This window comes from Myiozetetes cayanensis, unplaced genomic scaffold, assembly GCF_022539395.1.
Source record: "Myiozetetes cayanensis isolate MyiCay16 unplaced genomic scaffold, myiCay2020 scf3, whole genome shotgun sequence".
NCBI classification, from domain to species: domain Eukaryota; kingdom Metazoa; phylum Chordata; class Aves; order Passeriformes; family Tyrannidae; genus Myiozetetes; species Myiozetetes cayanensis.
The window spans coordinates 13,860,540-13,881,127 of NW_026087521.1; the positions used below are offsets into that span (position 1 = coordinate 13,860,540).

At 41.6% G+C, this 20,588-nt stretch overlaps 1 protein-coding gene across 2 annotated transcripts; it reads left to right on the top strand.

The window, feature by feature from the left end:
• Positions 1–3,129: 3,129 nt before the first annotated feature.
• On the top strand, positions 3,130–20,557 carry HBP1 (HMG-box transcription factor 1). 2 transcript variants are annotated; one of them, XM_050325219.1, is made up of 11 exons: positions 3,130–3,173; positions 7,006–7,198; positions 8,216–8,450; positions 9,360–9,492; positions 10,268–10,379; positions 10,494–10,606; positions 10,929–11,085; positions 11,634–11,778; positions 14,193–14,522; positions 17,818–17,959; positions 19,438–20,557. In XM_050325219.1, the coding sequence occupies exons 1-11, from the start codon at positions 3,159–3,161 to the stop codon at positions 19,453–19,455; spliced, it is 1,593 nt and encodes a 530-aa protein (XP_050181176.1). In that variant the 5' UTR covers positions 3,130–3,158; the 3' UTR covers positions 19,456–20,557. The 2 variants fall into 2 exon arrangements, with proteins under 2 accessions (XP_050181176.1, XP_050181177.1); XM_050325220.1 differs by having other exon boundaries at positions 3,150–3,173; positions 7,010–7,198.
• The last annotated feature ends 31 nt before the right edge of the window (positions 20,558–20,588 follow it).

The following is a 20,588-nucleotide window of genomic DNA, read 5'->3' on the forward strand; positions in this document are numbered from 1 at the left end:
CCTTGTGATTTCTTAACTTGGTGGCTGACAATTTTAAGAAGTAAATAGCTAAGATGAAAATTAATCAGTATTTTCCAATAGTGTAGACTCTGATGATTGTTTTGTGCTTCTTGGTAGCCACCCATAATGTGACAGGAACTCACAACTAACACTTCCCAATTCCCCACCTTATTTTCTACGTCTTACAACAGCAGAAGCAACTGAATCAGCAAAGCTACCAACAGTGTGTGTTACACAGTATTGATTCATTCTCTGAGCACCCATTCATTTTGGGCATGGACTAAGGCAAGGTAGGGTGTGTGGAGGGGGAGTAATGATTTAATTAGAGACTAGGCATACAGCTCAAGGAGTATGGCATTGACATAATCTTAATTCTGAAATTTAGATGATACATACTTGCCTTGAACCAAGGGGGTTAGTAACTAACCTTTGATAGTTTTCTGCTGTCATGTACTTCATGGATTACCTGTCCTTTGACTCATTTTCTCTTACATCCCACTGAGTAAATGTTAATTTACTATAGGCAGAGAAGAAAAGGTAGATTTGAAAATAAGAAAGGTGTTACATATCTCTTTTCAGAATCTCAATTCAGACACTCATCTTTACAAGGCTGTAATCTTGGTCCTAGGTAGGATTCATATTTTTGTGCTTCCTGGGTATGCTGTAGATTCCAGTGTGATACCAAGGCTCTAATTCAGCAGTGGTATTTACTTGTCTAGACCTATGTCTGGAATCTGGGCCAGTGAATCTCAGAGGACTGGGCTTCACATCTAACACTTGTGTTAAGTGTTTGTAGAGAACTGTGAGCCTTCACAGCAAATATCTCTGCAGCTATTTTGTTTGGGGTGTTTTGGGTTCAAAAAGTACGTAACAGGGTGGAAATGGGCTCCAGAACAAGATATGAACCTTTAGGCCAACAGACTTGTTCTGAAGAATCTGAGGGGACTTGAGACAGGCTCTTGTATCTTCTGTAGCTGATTGATTCAGCCTCTGCCCTTTCCGTCTTCCACACTGTAGCAGGGGGAGCTTTCAGAAGAGTAAATTGTGAGTTTTACCTTGCAAGTGGCTGTGCCACAAGCAGAGAAGGGAGACATCTGCATGCACAGGTCTTCTGCCAAGCATCCATCTGGTGATGCAGGGTCAGCAGTGAAATTCATTAAAAGCCCCAGAAGCTCAGATGTCTCTCCAAAAAGCCTAAAGGCTGTTTAGATACATAAGGGAGATCAAAAGAGAAAGGGGAAGGGGAAGAAGCACAGCTTTAAAATTATTTTATTGTGGAGTGGTGTAAAAAAGATGATTCCTGGTTTACCAGTTTTCTATTTATTAAAAAAATGTATTTGAGAGAGAGGATGCCACAAAACCTTTCTTGTATAGAGATGTATCCGTTGTTTAGGAAAAACCTGAACTGTAAATACAGGAAAAATGTGAGCTTGTGGGATGTGATGATATTGTGGGATGACAGTTGATATTATAATAAGCTGTCTAGTCGCTTAATATTTGAATCTCAGTATTAAGATTTTTCCTCGAGGCACTTGTTTAACTCATCTTTTCAAACTGGGAAAATGATCTGTAAAGGGTCGGTTTGTTTGGTCATTAAGCACAGAAGATTTTGAATTAAATTTCCTTACATTAGGTCTTCTACCCTTTTTTTTAAAGCTACACTTGCATATAAAAAGTAATAGTTTCCAGTTCAGAGTGCAGAAGATACTCTGTGTTTTTCAAAGTAACGTCTCTCTCCAAACAATGCCTGCAGATGGCAATGGCTTCACTAACAGACAAACTTCTTGGAAAAGGCAAATCTTAAACTGATGTGCCAATGACATCTGCATACCGGGTGTGTTTCGATGCTAAGTACAATTTCGGTGTACGTGATTTAATTTTATTTTTTTTTTTCTTTTCAATTGCGTTACCCTTGTAGGCCTGTGGGAACAACAATCCAGCATTCCCTCTAGTGGCCACCAATCGCGTGTGTCATGGGACGACGAACGCGGAACCAGTTCTTGTTTAAATTGTGTTAACTTTTTTTTTTGTCTTGTTTTCTCGCACAGCTGTGTTAGCAAACCTGAAAGGCAGAGCTGTTGCAGATACCAAATGACAGCAAAATCTCTGAGACAGGATTTAGGACACATTCTCATTATTGGAATGATGCTTAGAACTGGATAAGAAAGAAATGCTTTTCTTGGAAAAAGATCGCAACAGCTGCAAAATGCTGAAACTCTCCATCAGTTTCTAAAATATTGACTGTTTCTGAATTGTCCATTTGCCTTGTATCACGTCATGCTTAGTAATTACTGTATTTTGTGATGAGGACGTGGCCTCGGGAGGAACCTTTCTCTAAGATATCCCAGTCACTGGATAAGCAGAGCAAATCTCGTAGTATCTGTAGTTTCATTTCTCTGTCAAAAGTAATGTTTAACCAAACCACGTTGGTATTTTGGCATTAAATGTATGGGAATGTCTGGGAGACACTACTGGACTTATAAATCTGCATTAATTGAATTTATTTTTCTTCCCCCCCGCCTCCCAACTCTTATTTTGGGCTGTTTTTTTTTCAATGGAAGGGACGCGAGGGCCGAGGCCGGGGCAGGGCCGACTGTGCTGACTCACTGCCTGACCTTTGGTAACTTCACTCCCTCTTCCCCCCGCGCGGGGCCGTGCCGGGGCGCTGCGCGGCCCGTCTGGTGCAGCCGGACACGCGTGGGTGCCCGGGGGCCGCGGGGACCCCACAGGCCCCTCTGCAGGGCGGGGGTCTCGGCCCGGGCCGGTACACGTGTCCCTAAGCCGCTTGTTTACCACCGCCGGCCGCCGCGCGGGGCACCCTGGGGGCTGTGGTCTCACCGCCACCCCGCGGGCAGGATAGGGCGGCGGCGGGCACTACAGCTCCCAGAGTGCCCCTCGGCGCGCCAGCGGGGCCACCGGCCAATCGGAGCGCTGTGCGCGGGTGATTGATGTGCAGCGCGGTGCAATCCGCTTCGCGGGAGAGTCAAAACATGCCCGCCCTCCGGGTGGGTTCCTGACAGGCAGGCCAGGAGACCAATAGGAAGCGGCTGTAGCTTGAGCAACGGTCGTCTCTGGCCACTCAGCGGCCGAGCAGCGCCGGGCGTGGGCGGGACCCGCGGCGGGGCCGGGGCGGGGGGGCAGCCGAGGAGAGCTCGGTAATGGCGACGGGTTCGGTAAGTGCTACAAAGTTTGCAGCTGCCGCTTTTGGGGGCTGCGAGGCCCCCGCGGGGGGCGGGCGGGTTCCGCAGGGTGGGAAGGGCGCGGCGGCGGCCGCGGGCCGAGCCGAGGAAGCCGCTGGAGCGAGGCTTTTGGCGGCGACGGGACCCGTGGACATTGTTTACTGAGCGCCTTCCCTGACCGGCCTGGCGGAGCCGCCACCGTCCTGCGCCGCTGGGATGAAACCCGCGCGGTGCGCCGGCCCCCCTGCCGGCCCTCCAGACCCGCAAAGAAGTGGAGCGGGGCGGGTGTCCCCCACTCGTTTTCCCCAGGGGAGCGGCTGCCCGCCGCGGTGTGTCAGAGCGAGGGCGCCGCGGCCGGCGCGGCAGTGGGGCAGCGGCTGTGGGGCAGGGGTCCGTGTGCGGGGTGTGGGGGCCCGGGGGGGAGCGGTGGCCGCGGCGGGGGGGCCCCCCCGGCCCCTGTTACGCAGTTCGAATGAATGGGGCCGAGCGCGCATGCGCCGTGCGGCCCAGGGTGTAAACAAGGTCACGTGACGGGCGGGGGGGGTGAGGGCTGTGGGGGCTCGGGGGGTGAGGGGGGCTCTGAGGGCTCCCCGGCTCCTCCAGAGCGCCCCGGGCAGCATCGGGCTGTGATCGGGCTGTGATCGGGCTGTGAACGGCGCCCTCAGGGCCCCGGGGGGTGTCTGCGCCGCGGGGGGAGCGCGGCCCGCCCTGCGTCACGCGAACGGGCCGGGCGGGCTCGGAAAACACGGTGAATCACCGTGTGCCGAGCTGCGCTCCCTGGCGCGGCCGGGAGCGGGAGCGGGGATCCCTGATCAAAGCGGCTGCGCCGGGAAAAGGCCCTGGGGTAGATCCAGTCCTTCCAGTATGCTGTGTTTTGCTTGGAGAAGCTGTTCTTCAAATTAAACTCCATCCAGCGCGTTGCTCAGGCGTAGATCTTGCCCGAGACTTCGGGGGTGGGTTGGGGGAAGGAGGGCAAATACCAGGAGGAAAAAAACCACGGGAAGCGCTTCCACCCAGGCATTCCTGCGTGGTGTGGTTTGGGTGGAAACTGCCCAGTTCCTGCTGAACGCCTTCTCCGCCACAGCCTTTATTTACTCGTCACACATTTATTTATTTTGTCCCTCAGAATTAGACATGGTTCAATTAATAATGTCTTTGTTAATACTTCCGTTTGTTTTAGCGTGACAAATTAAGGTATTTTAAAGCACGAAACAGTAAATAATTTTGCTTAGCCTGTAAAGACAACAGTCGTAATTACAGTCCTGTGAAGCATGCTTCCAAAAAACATCTGACACAACAAGTTTTGAACGTGAAGTTGAATTTTAAAAATTCCTCACAGGCTAATTAATGACCATTCCGCTTCATGTTCTAAACCATTGAAAGGCAAAGGACAAGGGAAACACATGATGTCCAAAAAAGGCTTTAATCAAGTAGAATAAAAACAGTAAAAAGTAAAGTTGGGCACTTTCTTTGTTTTTCTTTCTAAGTCTGTAACGATTTCTTTGCAATTCATTTGTTAGAGGATTTCTTGGCTTTTGTAGGTGGGTGGCTTTGGTTTAGAGAAATTCTTGTGACTTGGAGGAACACGTCACTTCTCAAGCAAGTACCTTTCTTGTCAGACTAGCATGTTGTGTCTGTGCCTTATTGCTGACCTTCGGTGTGTTGGGATAGCAGGGCCGGTACTTTCAGATATTGGCACCTGGCAGAAAGGAAGGAGAAGGTAGCATTACAAAAATTAGCTTGTTCATTTTGGCAGGAAAATGGGAAAGGAAGAGAGGAAAAAACAGAGCAAAAAACAAGGCAGAAAGGGGGAAAGGAAAGACGTACACAAGCCAGAAAAACAAGGAGTGGCTTTTCAGAGTTGATTAGTTGGAGATAATCTTCAAGGTCCTGACCTGTTCTACTGAGGTCTGAGCTTCCTGGAGAAATGGCTGAGCTTTCTGCTCTTGAAGTGTTCTGTTCTTTTACTGTCCCACATGGGTGATAGAGGAATAATTTGCATTAAATATGTTTCTTGGAGGTGATATTAATGTCATTGACAGGCCATAAAAATGAAAACATACAAATCAAATAAACTTTCTGATCCACCTCCTTAAAATCAGAATAAATTGACCTAGCTTTGTAGTAGAGCCATTTGAGTAGAATCAAACATCCTTTTATGTGTGGCATGCAAGTTTCTGTAAGTTTTGCATGTATTTGAAAGATTAGGAGATGAGAAGGTTACAAATTTTCCAGTCAAAACCCTCCTGGACACAATCCCAGGCAACCTGCTGTAGGTGAACCTGCTTTACTGTTTTTAGCTGTTGTTTGTATTTCTTTAATGTACCTTACTTAGTGGACGTGAACGTGGAGGTCGATTTCTCAGATTTTCTTCCTTTCTGAGCTGTGTTTCCTGCTCCTTCGTGAGGGTCTTGTGATTACTTTTTCAATGACACTTCATTAAAGTACAAGGTAATCATGTTATAGTAGCTTTAATTCATCATCGTCTGAAAAAACCCAGTGGATAATGAAATTACTAAAGATTGGATAACCTTGTTTGCCAGCTTTTAGAGGCAGTGGTTGTGTAGAATAAGCACGCAGTGCTCTGCTGAAGATAATTTAAAATAATGCTTTTGGTATAAATGTTACTGTACTGAGATTTAGGGAAATGAAACTGTGGTGAAATCTACTGGTAGAGACTTCTCTTTCTTTCCCTTTGCAATGCAGTTCGGGATGTTTGCAGTCCACTGTGTTCGAGACTGCACCTGGAGGCAAGGGATGTGAAGGGCACTGGAAAAGGCTTCTGTGGAGATGCCAGGGGTGAAACAGTGACGAGGGAGAATGTGGGGCTGGTGCTAAATGGCACAGGACACCTGATGTCACAAGGTTGAGGACAACATTTTTGCTTTGATCTTTATGTGCAAGGCCTGTTTGCAGCTTCCTCAAGTCTCTGGGTGCAGCCACATGGGTCTGACAGAGCGAGACACTTCTTTGTCTGTGATAGAAGAGGAGCAAGTGAGGGGCAGGCCAGTTCTGTGAGGCGTGGAGTGGATGGGATGCCTCCAAGGGAGCTGGACAGTGTCATTCATGGAGTCACAGATTGTTTTGGGCTTGAAGGGACCCTAAAGATCATCAAGTTTTAAGCACTCTGCTGTGGGCAGGGACACCTTGTGAGGATGGTCTCTGAAAGGCAGTGGATTTGGTGGCAGGAGGGCTCCCAATATCTGGAAGAAAGAAAATGTCACATCTGGCTTCAAGGAGGAAGAGGATGTGGGGAAACTACAGGCTGGCCAGCCTAACCTTAGCCTTGAGGAATATTATGGGACAAATCCTCCTGACAGCCATGTCTTACAAGGCAAGAAATTGTCTGGGAATAGCTGGGATAGATTAGGCAAAGTCAAATTTTGTCTGACCCATCTGATGGCCTTCTGGGATAGGATGAGAGGCTTAGGGTTCCAGTGAATGTTGTTCACATTGGCTTGAATGGTGGTTGAGGAGATAAGCCCAGATCTTGGAGAGGCACTGGGCATAGGCTGTGGCAAGGGAAGTTGTATAAGGAATGGCTTCTTTACAGCAAGAGTGGTCACTGGAACAGGTTCCCGGGAAGTGTCAGGGAATCTCCATCCTTCTAGATACTAGAAACTCACGTGGTTGGGGCCCCAAGCAGCCTCCCAACTACAGAGGTAGCTCTGCTTTCTGCAGGGATTGTACAAGATCATCTGTAGACTTCCCTAAATTATGCTTTGATACTCAACAGACTGTGGAGTTCTGGTAATGAAGTACTGTATCAAATGCAACTTAAAGCAGTTCCCATGCATACAAGTTTTTAACCTCTGTCTCTTTAAAGTCAGATGCTTTGGAGCATCCTAACATGGTGTGGGAAGTGAAGACAAATCAAATGCCTAATGCAGTTCAGAAACTCCTTCTGGTAGTGGACAAGAGAACTTCGGGGATGAATGAGTCACTGGAGTTGCTGAAGTGTAATGAAAACCTGCCCTCTTCTCCTGGATATGCATCTTGTGATGAGCACATGGAACTTGGTAAATAACATGACTTTTTCAAGAGAAGCTGAATTCTGAAGTTCATTGCAGATTTCCTATACTGAAATTACTGGAAGCTGATTAAATTAGATTGCTGATTTTTAACTTAAGTAGGACAGGGAATATGACAGTGAATTGTGACATCTGAAGGTCTTACTTCTCCCTTTAACCCATTTTCAGTTCTGACACAGTGGCCTGTTGACTCAAATGTTTTCCTGAACTCAGAGCCACAAATTTCTGCTACTAATCCCCAGAGAAACAATTTTTTTTGGCACAAGAATAACAAACACAAAGCTCAAGAGCTCCTCCTAAAGAGAAATTATGCTGCTTTAGATCTGCTGCAAATAAAGATTCTGGGCTGGAGGAACGTTTAACTTCGGGTCTTATGTACTGGAGAAAAATATTATGTACATTATAAAGTATTGATATAATCAGTGAAATGTTACCACATTTAATTGAACTCACGGAGTGATTGAGAATAATGAAACTTGGTTACATAACACAGGCTTCTGTTAACGTGCTGGGCTCTCTTCTGCTATTCTGTATGGGATGTGAAAGGTGTAGGTTCCTGACAGGAATTCACCCCTACCAGGCTATATACTCAGCTTTCACGATTTCTGACTTACTTAATTCCAGTTCCCTGGTGGAACATGGAAAACTTTTATCTTGAATAGCCTCTGATATTGATAATTTTTAGTATTACACCCACTAGGACAGATTAATTTAGTTGCCTTTTGTTGAGTGTTTTTATATTTTAGTTAAGAGTGTAACTAGGCTACCTTTTGCATAGTTGTGCAGTACAGTTCTATGTAAACTGGTACCAGAACTACATTTTTATATAGTTACTTATTTTTTTCTTAAATTTCTTGTGTGACTGTACGCTAGACTAGAGGCGTTACTATCTCTGTGGCCATTTTGCCAGCATTACGAATAGGATTTGTAAAATGTTGGTAGTTGTGATATTTGGAGTCAGCTAGAATTGTGTATAATTATGGTAATCTGTGCTTTTGTTTGTAGATGATCTTCCTGAACTACAGGCTGTGCAGACAGATTCTACCCCACCTGCACTTTTTCAGCTTGGTGCTGATGTTTCACATCAGGAATGTTCAAGGCCTTCATGGAGCCAACATACCTCAAACAGCAATCCAGAAAATGCTTATTCTTGTGAGAATGGGGTGAACTGGTTGACAGAATTAGCAAATATAGCCACAAGTCCTCAGAGTCCTTTGATGCAGTGCGCTTTTTATAACAGGTACTGACATTCTTTTCAGTTTTGAACCACAGGGATTTGTAATACTGTGTCTCCAGAAACATTTCCTTCACTCTTTACACTGTCTGAATTTGAACTGGAACCCTATTCTTTGATCTGTTTAGTATCTTTATTGTTCTGTGAAAGTATGCACAGGACTCATCTCAGAGCCTGGTGCAAAAGCTGCTGAAGTTTCCAGCCATGAATGAGGTTGGATGATATAATGGCATTGCCTTGTCACACAGGCCCAGAAATTATGGATGTTTACTTCATGTGAAGCAGCAGCACATGAAAAATGAAAAAGAATTTGTTGTGTTAAATTCTTAATGCTTTGTAGTGCACTCACTTTGGATTTTTTTTTTTAACACAGCTAATTGGAAATCTAATACAAAGTGTATTTTAGTGATAACTGTTCCAGGTCTGTGATCTGTAAATTCCATAAGGCTGTGAGCAGCAGTGTGGAATCTTGAAAATTTCTGGGCTTCACTTCTCATTTTACATCTTAGTCTTAGGTTTATATTTAGCAAATTAAATGCAATGCTGTTAATAGTAATGCAGTTGAGATTTAATTATTAGGGCAGAGCAGATGTCTTTGTGTACTCTTTAACAATGGGGTATTCACTTCAAGATATTTGTAAAAACTTCAGCATTGTGACAGTGAGATGCTGTTGCAGGAGTAGTACTGTCATTTGGGTGCTGTATAGAAGCTATGCAGGAGTTATGCTAAATACTCTCTTTGCCTGAGCTTGCACCCTTTAATCATCCCATTTGAATACTGGTGTGTGGGAGGTTTACTTGGTGTTCAGCTCACTCAAACAGAAATATTTGCAATAAAAGCGTTTTGGAGTAACAGCAGCAAAGTCTCAAGTTGTCTTAATCTGGGATATTTTAAAATGCTTGTTTTTATTGCAGATCATCTCCTGTTCACATAATAGCTACAAGCAAAAGTTTACATTCCTATGCACGTCCTCCACCAGGATCTTCAAACAATGATCCTAACTTCTCCAAGAATGATGTGGATGAAACACCAGTCAGACACGAAAGGGTGAGTTGTTCTGAAACATTTTAAAATGAAAATGTATGAGTAATGAGTTAAGTTCTTTGAAAAGGGAAACTGGTTTAAAAAAATAATCTGTTTAGTACCAATACCGTTTCTATTTAAGCTGGATTTTCTGTTTCTTTTTACCACACAGGGTAGGCTTGGAGTATTGCTTCACAGATTTCACTTTTTGTTTTGAAGAGATCACATTCTAAGAATGCTCTGCTATTACTGTAGTTTCCTCTATAGCAAGCTTTAAAAAACTGTATTAACTCATTTGCAACCTCAAAAGAAAATGCAGATCCCTCTCCTTTTAGGCGCACAAAAACTGTCAGTCCTGTGTCTCCTTTTCCTGAGGATTAATTTGTATCTGAAACTTGTCTGTTAAACGTCACTGAATTTTTTCTAGTGATTTATCTGGAACCAGCTTGAACCTGCAGCTTTCCAGTAATTGGACCATAGAGTAACATGTGCTTTGAGTGAGTCTGTGGATGACCAAAGAATGATAGCTTGTAAAATGCTTACACCTAAGCACAGGTGTGTAAAAATGAACCTTAGAGAATGAAACCCAAAACTTTCAGGGTGCATCTCAGAAAAGGAGATGAAAACGCTCCGTTCGTATTTACTGCATTCCTTGAATCTTTGTGTTACATTCCTATTGGTATTTGAGGCAAAATGATGCCACAGATGCAAATTAGTGACTGTGTCTTAAGACATACAAGACAAGCCCTAAAATTTTCTGCAGTAAAATATGAACACCATTTTGCTTTTCTTTCAATAGGCGAACAGTGAATCAGAATCTGGTATTTTCTGCATGTCATCACTTTCCGATGATGATGATTTAGGATGGTGCCATTCCTGGCCCTCAACTGTTTGGCATTGTTTTCTAAAAGGTAAAATAGCATGTATCATCAAAGAAGTATTTGTTTTGTCTTTTCTCTTTATTTTTTTTTTTTCTGGTATGACAGACTTTTTTCCCCTAACACTATTTTGCAAAAATCTGTTAGGCTCCCGTTTGTGCTTTCATAAAGGACGCAATAAAGAATGGCAGGATGTTGAAGAGTTTGCAAGATCTGAAAGCTGTGGAAAAGAGGAAGATCTCCCAGTGAGTCCTTACAAGGTAGCCATTAGTTCTAATACATTTATTTCAATACCTGTAGCAAATACTTAGAGATTCTTATATTATCCATGTACCTTTAATTACTATCTCGGGAAGACAGGTTGACATTTAAGATGTCTAGAACTATTCAAGTATCTTACTGTAAAGTACTTGAATTTAATTCATTTAGGTATGTTTTGAATGTTACACCCTCTTTATCAGCAAGATAGAAATACCAGTTAACATGTTGTGTACAGTGTATGATGATGAATATACACCTGTAGTATACACAGGTATAGGCTTTTCTTGGGGGAAACTTTTTGACCTGTATGTGTGTTTACAGGACTACGGTTCCAATGGTCTAAAGTTGATTTCTCACGAAGAAAGCATTTCCTGTGGTGAGTCAGTGCTGAAGCTGACTTTTGATCCTGGCACAGTGGAGGATGGCTTGCTTACCGTGGAATGCAGACTCGACCATCCATTTTATGTTAAAAATAAAGGTATGAAATACTACAAGTACAGTTGGTTGTCTATTAAAATATTCTCAGAGAGTGGCTACAGATTTTGTTGGCATCCCATATTGTTCAAGAAATTGATAAAAGTTGTGGTGTAGAAACAATTTACTGTCTTCGTAAAGAAATCCAGAATTTGAACAAACAAAACTGAAAAGTCATAAAGCTACAGGAAGACTGCCTGTATCTTAAGGGAAGATTTGATCAAATATATAAGTGGAGCTCAGGAAGGCAGAAAAACTGGGGTGGGGGGGAGAAAGGAAAGCTGCAAATAAGAGGCTTTTCTCACTTGCTAGACATGGAACTTTCTGGGTTTTGATTACTTTTTTGCTAGAATGAGATTTTATTTGAGATAAAAATGAACTGTTTATGGTAAGAATTCCCTAATTAAGTGTTTCTGATTTTTCTTTTGGGTGAAAGAAACTACATCAGAACATTTTTATAAAATTATGTAATTTAGAGATATAGGATTGCTCCAATGAAGAACTGGAGAGATTGTCTGGCCGTTTGTCTAATTTAACTCTTTACCACTTCAGGTTGGTCATCTTTTTATCCAAGCTTGACTGTGGTACAGCATGGCATTCCATGCTGTGAAATGCATCTTGGAGATCTGTGTCTACCTCCTGGACACCCTGATGCCATTAACTTTGATGATTCAGGTGTTTTTGATACATTTAAAAGGTAATTTTTGGATAAAGTGGCCTCAGTGGTTCTTGTATTTAATGAGTAGGCACCTTAAGTCTAGAAGAATTTGAAGCATTATGTAGAGAAAAGAGAGCATAGTTTTGGTAGTATGAGATAAATTATAGGGAAAAATGAATACTCAGTTCTAGAAAAGCTGTGTAATTATTAATTACTACTACTGCAAAGTAGTACCTTGGAATGAAATAACTTTTCAACCTCTTTTTATAATAGTTTAAGACAGATTAGATAAAGCAGTAAAAATATGTATATTATCTCTATAAATTCTTCAGGTAAAGTGAATTATGTTTGAAAAGCCTAGTAGAGTTTTCCCATAGTAGCATGTCTGCCAGCTGTTACCTTGTGCTTCATATGTAGCTACGTATCTTAATTATCTGAGCAGTTTCTTAGTGCTAAATGCTTGTGCTATGGCTTTAGAATACAATACTTTCATAACTACATCTTATTTTTGTGTATTCTTTTTCCTTGGGATTCTTTTATATTACATCAAACCTACCTAACTTCAAAGTTTGATTAACTTTGAGGTTTTCCTGAGCTAGAAGTTCAACCAGTTCAGAGGTCTTGTCAAACATAAATTATTCTAAGATTCTAAGGAAATAGTAAAGATTTTTTCCATACTATTTTGAGATTTCTAGGTTTAGTAGGATCCATCTTCTCCTATGATGTATAGCGCCTTTTTAGCATCTGTTTTTAGTCCAGTTGCTTTTGGTTGTTTTTTTTTTACAATAGAAAAAAAGGAATTTAAAATGCTGTTTGCAGTTCAAGCCCTGGGAGTTCTTGTGTGATTTCAGTCTGGCATGGAGAGCGAGTTCAGATTCCTTGGCTTCACTCCTTTGCTGTCTGGGTTTTTTTTCTTCTCACTGTCTCCTGTTCTGAACTGCATACATAGAGAGCAGTTAGAATCACTCCAGCTACATCTCAGTGAAGAAATTGGACTTTTGGCTTCCTACAGCCCAGCTGAATTTTGCCTGAAGACTTCAAATTTCTTGTCTGTCTTTCTGGGCAGAAGGGAGTAAGTGACTGAGAAGGAAGTGTGCAGCAGCAGCTGTGGTTAACAGGACAGAAGAATTAAAAAACAAAATCCTGCTGTGTTATGGGAAGGAGATTAGGTATAGGGAAGGAGATAAGGAATAGGAAGAGTGCTGGGCTGTTGTAGAACAGGGAGGTCGTTTCTCCTTATCTCGTGATAGCCTGCAAGGTTGTCGGCATTATCCCTACTTCGCTGCTTTGTACTTTTCTGAGGGATGTTTTAGAAGCAGCCCTTCAGGCTCCACTCTTCCTTGTGGTTCTGTCCCACAAAAGGAGCTGCCTTTGCAAATTGGGGCTGGACTGCCACATGCAGTTATTTCCTTGCTGGTAGTTACACTTTGTGTTCAGAAAAAAAGCTCTTCTAAGTCCTTATTTTTGCCTTAAATTGTGCCATTATTAGCCACACTGAGCCGTGTGCGAGTGGAACCTTAGCATATGTCTGTTTTATGTTTATTTTGTGGTGGTAACTTAGTGATTTAGATTTATGATTGAATATCAGCTTTCCAAGTGTGTTTTCCCCATATAGTGTGCTAAAGACAGCATAGCCTGTGCTTCCTAGGCTGCATCTGCACACCTGGAAATGGTGACAGATAGTCTGTGGCATTAAACTTATTCTCTATTGGTTAGAGGTTAATTGTGGTTGTCGGTCAACTAAAAATTGCAAGAGTATTTGGAGGTCTAAATTTTACGGAAACAACTCATCAAAGCTGTTCCAAATTCCTTGAAATGCCGAGGAATGTCGCGGTTTTGTCACTAGAGGGCAGGCGTTTGTCAGCGCTGCACCAAGTGGTGCTACCTCACGGGGCTCTGAACAGTGGTTTTATCTCAGTGGAAGGTTTGTGTGTCACACAGTAGGTATTTAACTGCCGAGAGAAGTTACTTGCACAGTAATGCATGTCATTTATTTTAATTTAGTGCTTTCATATCTGTCCTTAATATGTATATGCAAGTGAACTCAACGCTTATTCTTCCCACATCAGTTGTCCCTTTCAGTACCTGTCGTTCACTGACCAGGCTTGCTTTATGGTAAGGACAGAAGCAGAAAGAAAGAAGTGTATTTCAAAAGCGGATGGAATTTGAAGACAGTGTGCAGTTAATTGATACACAGCTGGAGAGTTGAAAGTACACAGCAGAACGTGTGAAGTTGCAGTCTGCCATCACATTGAAGAAAATACTAATTTATCTGCCAGACTCTTGTTGTGTTTTTTTGTTTTTCACACTGACATCTGCATGAAGCACAAATCACTATGTCACACAAAAGAGACCAGGATACTAGGAATGTAGTACAGTTGAAGAGTGAACAGATACTTTGGGGATTTTATGTGAAAATTACTCGATGGCTTTACGGTGTCTTTTTCTTGTAGTTACGATTTCACACCGATGGACTCCTCCGCAGTGTATGTGCTCAGCAGCATGGCCCGCCAGCGCCGCGCGTCCCTGTCCTGTGCAGGATCAAACAATCAAGATGCTGAGAGATCAGAATGCAGCAGTAAAAACTGTGCCTCTACTGCATCGTCACCTCTTTCCTCCAATCCTTTGTACAGCAAAGCTGGCAAAAGCCACAGCTCAGGGACTGCAAGTACTGTGAGTGCCACTTCTCCAAACAAGTGCAAAAGACCAATGAATGCCTTCATGCTTTTTGCCAAAAAGTACAGAGTTGAATATACTCAGATGTATCCAGGGAAAGACAACAGGTAATGATATAAACTGTAGTTTTAGTATTACAGGTAGCTAGCAGAATATATCTGTCCTTCTGTGGCCTAAATTTGGCATTTAAAATAAAATGTGTGTGTATTGTTTTAAAAACAAGTCTTGGAAGATGCTAACATGAAGGGTAATTTAGGGGTGGACTGTAAATATTTAGCAGTATGCAGTGAACTTGATACAAGCCACTTTTGGCAAACTTAATTTCTGATAAAACATTTGGGTAAAACAACAGATACATGTATATATGTGCACCAGCAGAGTCACAAGTACAGAACAGTCTTTGTTTGCACTGATGAGCAAGGAGGTGCTCTGCTTCTGTTCTGTAATGGAAAAAAGGGAATTTCTGGTTCTTCTAATACGTCTTGACATAATATTGGAAATTATTCATGAAGTTAGAAGCATTTATTTGCAGTCTATAATCCTGTTGAATAACGGAGTACTGATTGTTAGGATATCTGAAAGATCTTAATCCAGAAGTTACGTTGCCAAATTTTGCTTGTCCTAAAGGCATTCAACAATCTGCTGAAACTTGCAGGAAGAGTTGTATGACTGTTTGTTTGGGAGACGGGTCTTTGTTAGTTTGTCCTTTTGTTCTTAATCTATATGCATGTTCACTTCTAAATGTTTTTTTATGAAGATCTCTAGTACATATGTTTTAAATAATATTTTGTGCTAATTATGCATATGTAAATATAAACTAAAGCACGTGAACACGCGCTGATCGTAGATTTTTCAGTGTATGTAACGTTATGAAAACTTTGCATTGTGACATAAAAATTCTAGTACTAAATCTGGTAAAAAAATTCAAGTTGACAGTGCTTTGAAAGGGTTTTGGCTGTTTTATAAAGTTCTCATAAGGAGGCTGTAACTGCTATTGAGAAATAAAATCCTGCCTTATAAAATAGCTCATCCTTAAATCCCAGCCAGTCTTGTGTGTCCCAGTGATGATGTTCTGTAGTGTTTATAGTAAGTTCAGTGAAGCAGATCTGCTGCCTTCACATTCATTGCAACTGTCAATGAGAAATGGAACAGAGTATCAGGCAGGAAGGTTTATGATGGTTATACATTTAATTGAGAACGCTGATTTCAAAGGGATGCAGTGAACTGGAGCTGCAGCTTCATGGATGTGAAAATGAGCTGAATAGTTCAGTGAGGAGGTTTACCTTGAAGGAAGGTGATGACAAAGTTACAAGTAAGCTTGTAACTTACTTGTTACAAGTAAGAGAGCATTCACTGCTCACTGCCCCTTTGGAAGCAAGCACATTTAGGTGCAGTTTCGTGGCATCCATAAAACACAGTACAGCACAAATAGAGTTAGTGATAACTGATGGTGCAGAAATTCAGCTACTGTTGCTAAAGTGTTACTGAGGCATTTATTTAGCTGCTCAGGGACAACTCTCATTTTTTTTAAAATGTAAGTTTGTGTCACTTTCAGATTACTGAGCAGATGTTACAATGTAGTAGTAACTTCTATACCCTGGAGTTATGTTTGTTACAGTTACTTTCCTTTTCTTACCTGTGTAAGAAAGGACAGAACTTGAGGTATTCAGAGTTTAAGGGTCTGTTTTGAGACAAAGCAGCTCTCAAGCCATGTGAGCGAGAGAGCTGTAAACACTCAAAGCACGAGTCAAGAGTCACATGATACTTAAAACTACTGTGGGCTGTAAGACCATGTTTGAGAAACTGGTGTTAGCGCTGCACTTGTTTATTTTCTAGATATTCTCACTGTAACCGTCGTTGGACTTAGTTGTGCATTCAGAAATCCTTGAATAATTTGAGTGGTGAACCTTCTAAAGATGAGGAAAACAATATTTTTGATTTGAAATGCAAAGATTTTATAGTGCATTTTGATTTGCTTTTTCAGCAAACCTCCTCTCTCTGGGTCACCATGTTCTTTCCTGGGGTGTGAGTGACCCAATACAAACTGGTGACCCAGAGCAGACAGGTTTCTGTTGATTTGCCTCTGGACACTGTCAAAACATGAAAAATCTGCTAATTAAACTGGGGTGTGTTTGCTTCTGATGACAGACCAAAGATACTGGTTCTCAGTTAGGATATAAAACCAGAAAGTCCATTGCCAAAGAGACAGGCTGTGCAAGTGGGTTTGATGTTGATGGAATCTGGTGGCAGCTTGAGGAGTTTGCTCTGAGTTGTCACCAAAGCATGTGACAGCACAGGCAGCCCCAGTGCAGGCTGGGCTGTGCTCCCTGAGTGCTCTGGGGAAGTGTGAATGGTACCAAAAGGTCTTGCAGGACTCAAAATCCATTTTCTTGGTGTGGTGCAGAAAAACCTTCAGAACTGCTGTACGTGCTGTGTTATGGAAATCACTGAGGACACTCTACAGCCAGTTAGAAAGTCTATGAATAGCTTTGCTGCCAGCAAGGAACTTGTTAATGGGAGAAAGCAAAGGACTTTGTTTTGTCCACCTTTTTCTTAAAGCCCATCATAGAACTCTCATCACTGTAATCTGAAGCCAAAGTGTTCAAACTACTCATTAGCTTGTAATTGTCATTGGTAAAAGAGCTGTTGTTTATAGAGATTTTTGTTCAGCTGAAGGATGGAGTTAAAGCTTTAATGGGATATTGATCCAACATTTGGGAGTGCAGTTAAGCAATATGGCATGATAATATGGGGAAATGTTCTCGAAAGACCTAGAGTTTAGAGAGAGTAGGAAAGGAATTAATTTAGTTTCTGGAAATGGTGATAGATGTGTTAGAACAAATGGTTCCCTTTGCACGGGAATGGGAACTTACTTCTGTGTTCTGCCCAGCATGGATTAAAGGTGGAGGAAGCTACACATATTGATTAAATAGACATGGGGGCTTGCAGTTAATCAAATATTTGTTTGGCTGAGGTCATATTCAGTTCATTGCCCTAATTATTAGAGAACATATTTTCAGCAAATCTGTCATATTATCTTTTAGTATGAAAGTAGAGCAAAACAAATGTGAGTTACCATTTGGTGGCAGTTTTTTTAACATCCCTATTTTGCTGGTTTATGCCAGTTGCTGTGTATTCAAATGTACACCCTTTGAAATGTTAGAATGTGCACTGACCCATGCTCAGCTAACACAGAAGTCTCAGCTGTTTAACTGTTAAAAGAACGATGAGAATACAATCAGAAACATGATTGTTAAAAATGCTAAGCTACACTTGATTTTTTCCTTGTATGTTATTCCCCCATTTAACTTCTTTTTTAAAAAGTTCTCAGATTAAAAAGAAAGAAAATCAAGAGTATTTCTTAGCACCATCCTGACCACACTGTAAACATTTATCTTGCAGAGCCATAAGTGTGATACTTGGGGACAGGTGGAAGAAGATGAAAAATGAGGAAAGACGGATGTACACACTAGAAGCCAAGGCCCTGGCAGAAGAGCAGAAACGTTTAAATCCTGACTGTTGGAAAAGAAAACGAACAAATTCTGTATGTTTGTGAAGCAGCCTTTTTCACTACGCACTTACATGTGTTTGTACAGGTAGCTGCAGTGGCGTTTGTGCAGTATAAGCTGCATTCTTGGTAGCCCAAACCTTCTTCAGGAGAGGGTTTGTCTCTGAGTATTTTATGAGAGTTTTGTGAATTCTGCTGGACTGAGAAGTGAATGTGCTGTGGAGGAAGGGCACATGACCTTTTGTTCAAAGTAACTGAGCTTATAAGGTTGTACCTAAATTTTTTTTGCTCAGTAAAAGCTTTTTCTTTAGCTTTTTCTATTTTTTTACACCTTATTTATACCAGCATATATGAAGATATCGAGGGAGCAAAATAATTTTTTCCTGGTGAATCCCTTTGATTTATGACTGTGTTTAATTGTAAAATAAATACAGTAGATAACACTACTTCTGTAGGGAAATAAATTGTTTTCCACTTTGTAGAAAGCCATCAATCTAAGATTGTAGGTGTGGATTAGTAGGTGGTGGATGTATTAAGAAAGAGAATGACTTTCAAGCTGAACCATCATGTAAAGCGAACATCAAAAAAAAGGAGATTCAGCTTGTTCAACCAGAGGAGTAGGTTGGAAGGAGAGATCACTGAGGTGCACAGAATGCCAAGTCCTTTCATCAGCCATTTTATGCCTGGGCAGGAGCTTGAAGTGTGGTGTGGACTTCATCTGCATGGTTGATGAAACCATCCATGTGGTGTAAGATTTCATCCTCAAGTTACCCCCTTTCCTTTCATGTGTAAATGAGGCTGCTTTCTCTAGAGCATATGCAAGTGTTGCCTTAAGACTGAATAAGAACTGTTCCTACACTTAAGTTGCTTCTTTCTGCTGTACATTGTGCTGAGTTTCCAGTCCCTTGTTGCACAAGGTTCCACCAAATCCCAGCTGCTAGGAAAAAGCTGGTTTTCTGTTCACTGCATTCTGTTTTTATCAACAGTGTCATCTTTTGTTAGATTTCCATGTGGGTTTAGTTAAAATACTACTCCTTACTTTTTCTGCTTTTACACTACTGTAGTCTTGGGCTTTGGATGGTGAGATCACAGACTCACTCACCTGTGAGCTTCAGGCAACTCAGAGGCATTTCTGTGTAGCTGAGAGGAGTGATGAGATGGCTTTCTTACACTGCCTTGTAGTAGGATTTTCCTTGTCCTTAGGGGCTTCAGGCCAAAGGAACAGGATCTGTGGAACCTCATTTTTACATCAGGAAATGCCTTTTTAAATTGTATTAGTTTGGTGAACTGAACTGTTTGCAGCTTGGTTACCTTACTAAGTAATGACTGGTTGACTCCAGGCTGTGACAGAGAAGTCTTGATCTCTGGTTTTGGCCTTTTTGTTTCCTTCTAAATAACTGACCAATGAAAAGTACTTGTGGCTTTCACACCAAGTTGTTTTCTACTTTTAAGGTAAGATCTGCTTCCCCTTTGCTTGGTAACTGCTAACCTCGTTTTCTCTTCTCTTTTCTCAGGGCTCACAACAGCATTAAGCCAGAATTTTTCTGTTAACTCTGTATTTGCAAAATGGCTGTTGCTCAATGGCAAGAAGATGCAAGATCAAGGTCTTACTATTTGTTGTAACTCTGTGTGACCGTAAAATACTGGCACCATCAAGTCGGAAATGATCTGAGTGCAGATTTGCTTTTTACAATAGAACATTAAGTAAGCTAAAACTATCAGCATTTTAAACCAAATTGCCTTATTTTTCTTCCAAACTTCATATATGTATCAGGTAATATAGGCTTGAAAATGGATATCCTGTGGTGCTAAAGTACTTTAGAAAGAGGCGAAGGAGATGTGTATAAATGTTTATTTTTAAAAGAAAATGTACAAAAAGGGGAATTTTAAAATATGTAACAGCTGTTTATATACATTGATTCTTATTGCTAATTAATATGTATTGCACAACCGTATTATTAATTGCAATTTTGGGGCCTGGGGTTTTCTGAAATGGCAAAGTGTATTATCAGCCTCCAGCTTCCCAGCCTGCCCCGCTGCCAGCAAGTTACCAGGACACGTGGGAATGGAGAGCGTGGTGTGATGTAGCAAAGGAGCCGCTGCTTGGGATGCCACTTACAAAACCTGTATCCACAAGGGAGATATTTTTGCATCAGCTGGCACTACTGAGAGCTGTCATTTCATGGTGAGAACAATGGCCTGGGACAGGATGAAATGAAAAAATAGCGTTATCTCAAGAAAAATGGTGCTGTTGATACCATCACCATCATACTTATAACTCTGTGTTTTGTCTTTGCCACGTATTCTACAATATTTTATTTTGCCATAAGACATCTTTATGGTGGGGGCAAACTTTGCACTTAACTATACGTGCAACACTTGCACTTTACTTTTTTTTTCTCCTCCAACTGTCTAAAATTAGAGCAGCTGCATTAGGGTTACAATTTGCTTCTGCTGTGAACTTTTACAATCATGGCTTTTCCTGTACTAAACAGCTGTGCGTTGGTTTCTTTTTTTTTTTTTTAAGAATCACAACTGTAAATTTCAGTTTATGACACGTCTACATGATGTTGCCCCTAAGATTTTTGCACACTATATTCTTGTATATTATTTCAAATAAATTCATTAAAATTTGGTGTTGCGTATTTTATAAAATGAAGACTAA

Bases quoted from the DNA above. Each gene is read 5' to 3' on its own strand.
- HBP1 (XM_050325219.1), top strand. The intron at 8,451-9,359 runs GTACTGACATTC...TTTTTATTGCAG, and splicing joins CAGTGCGCTTTTTATAACAG to ATCATCTCCTGTTCACATAA. The intron at 14,523-17,817 runs GTAATGATATAA...TTTATCTTGCAG, and splicing joins TATCCAGGGAAAGACAACAG to AGCCATAAGTGTGATACTTG.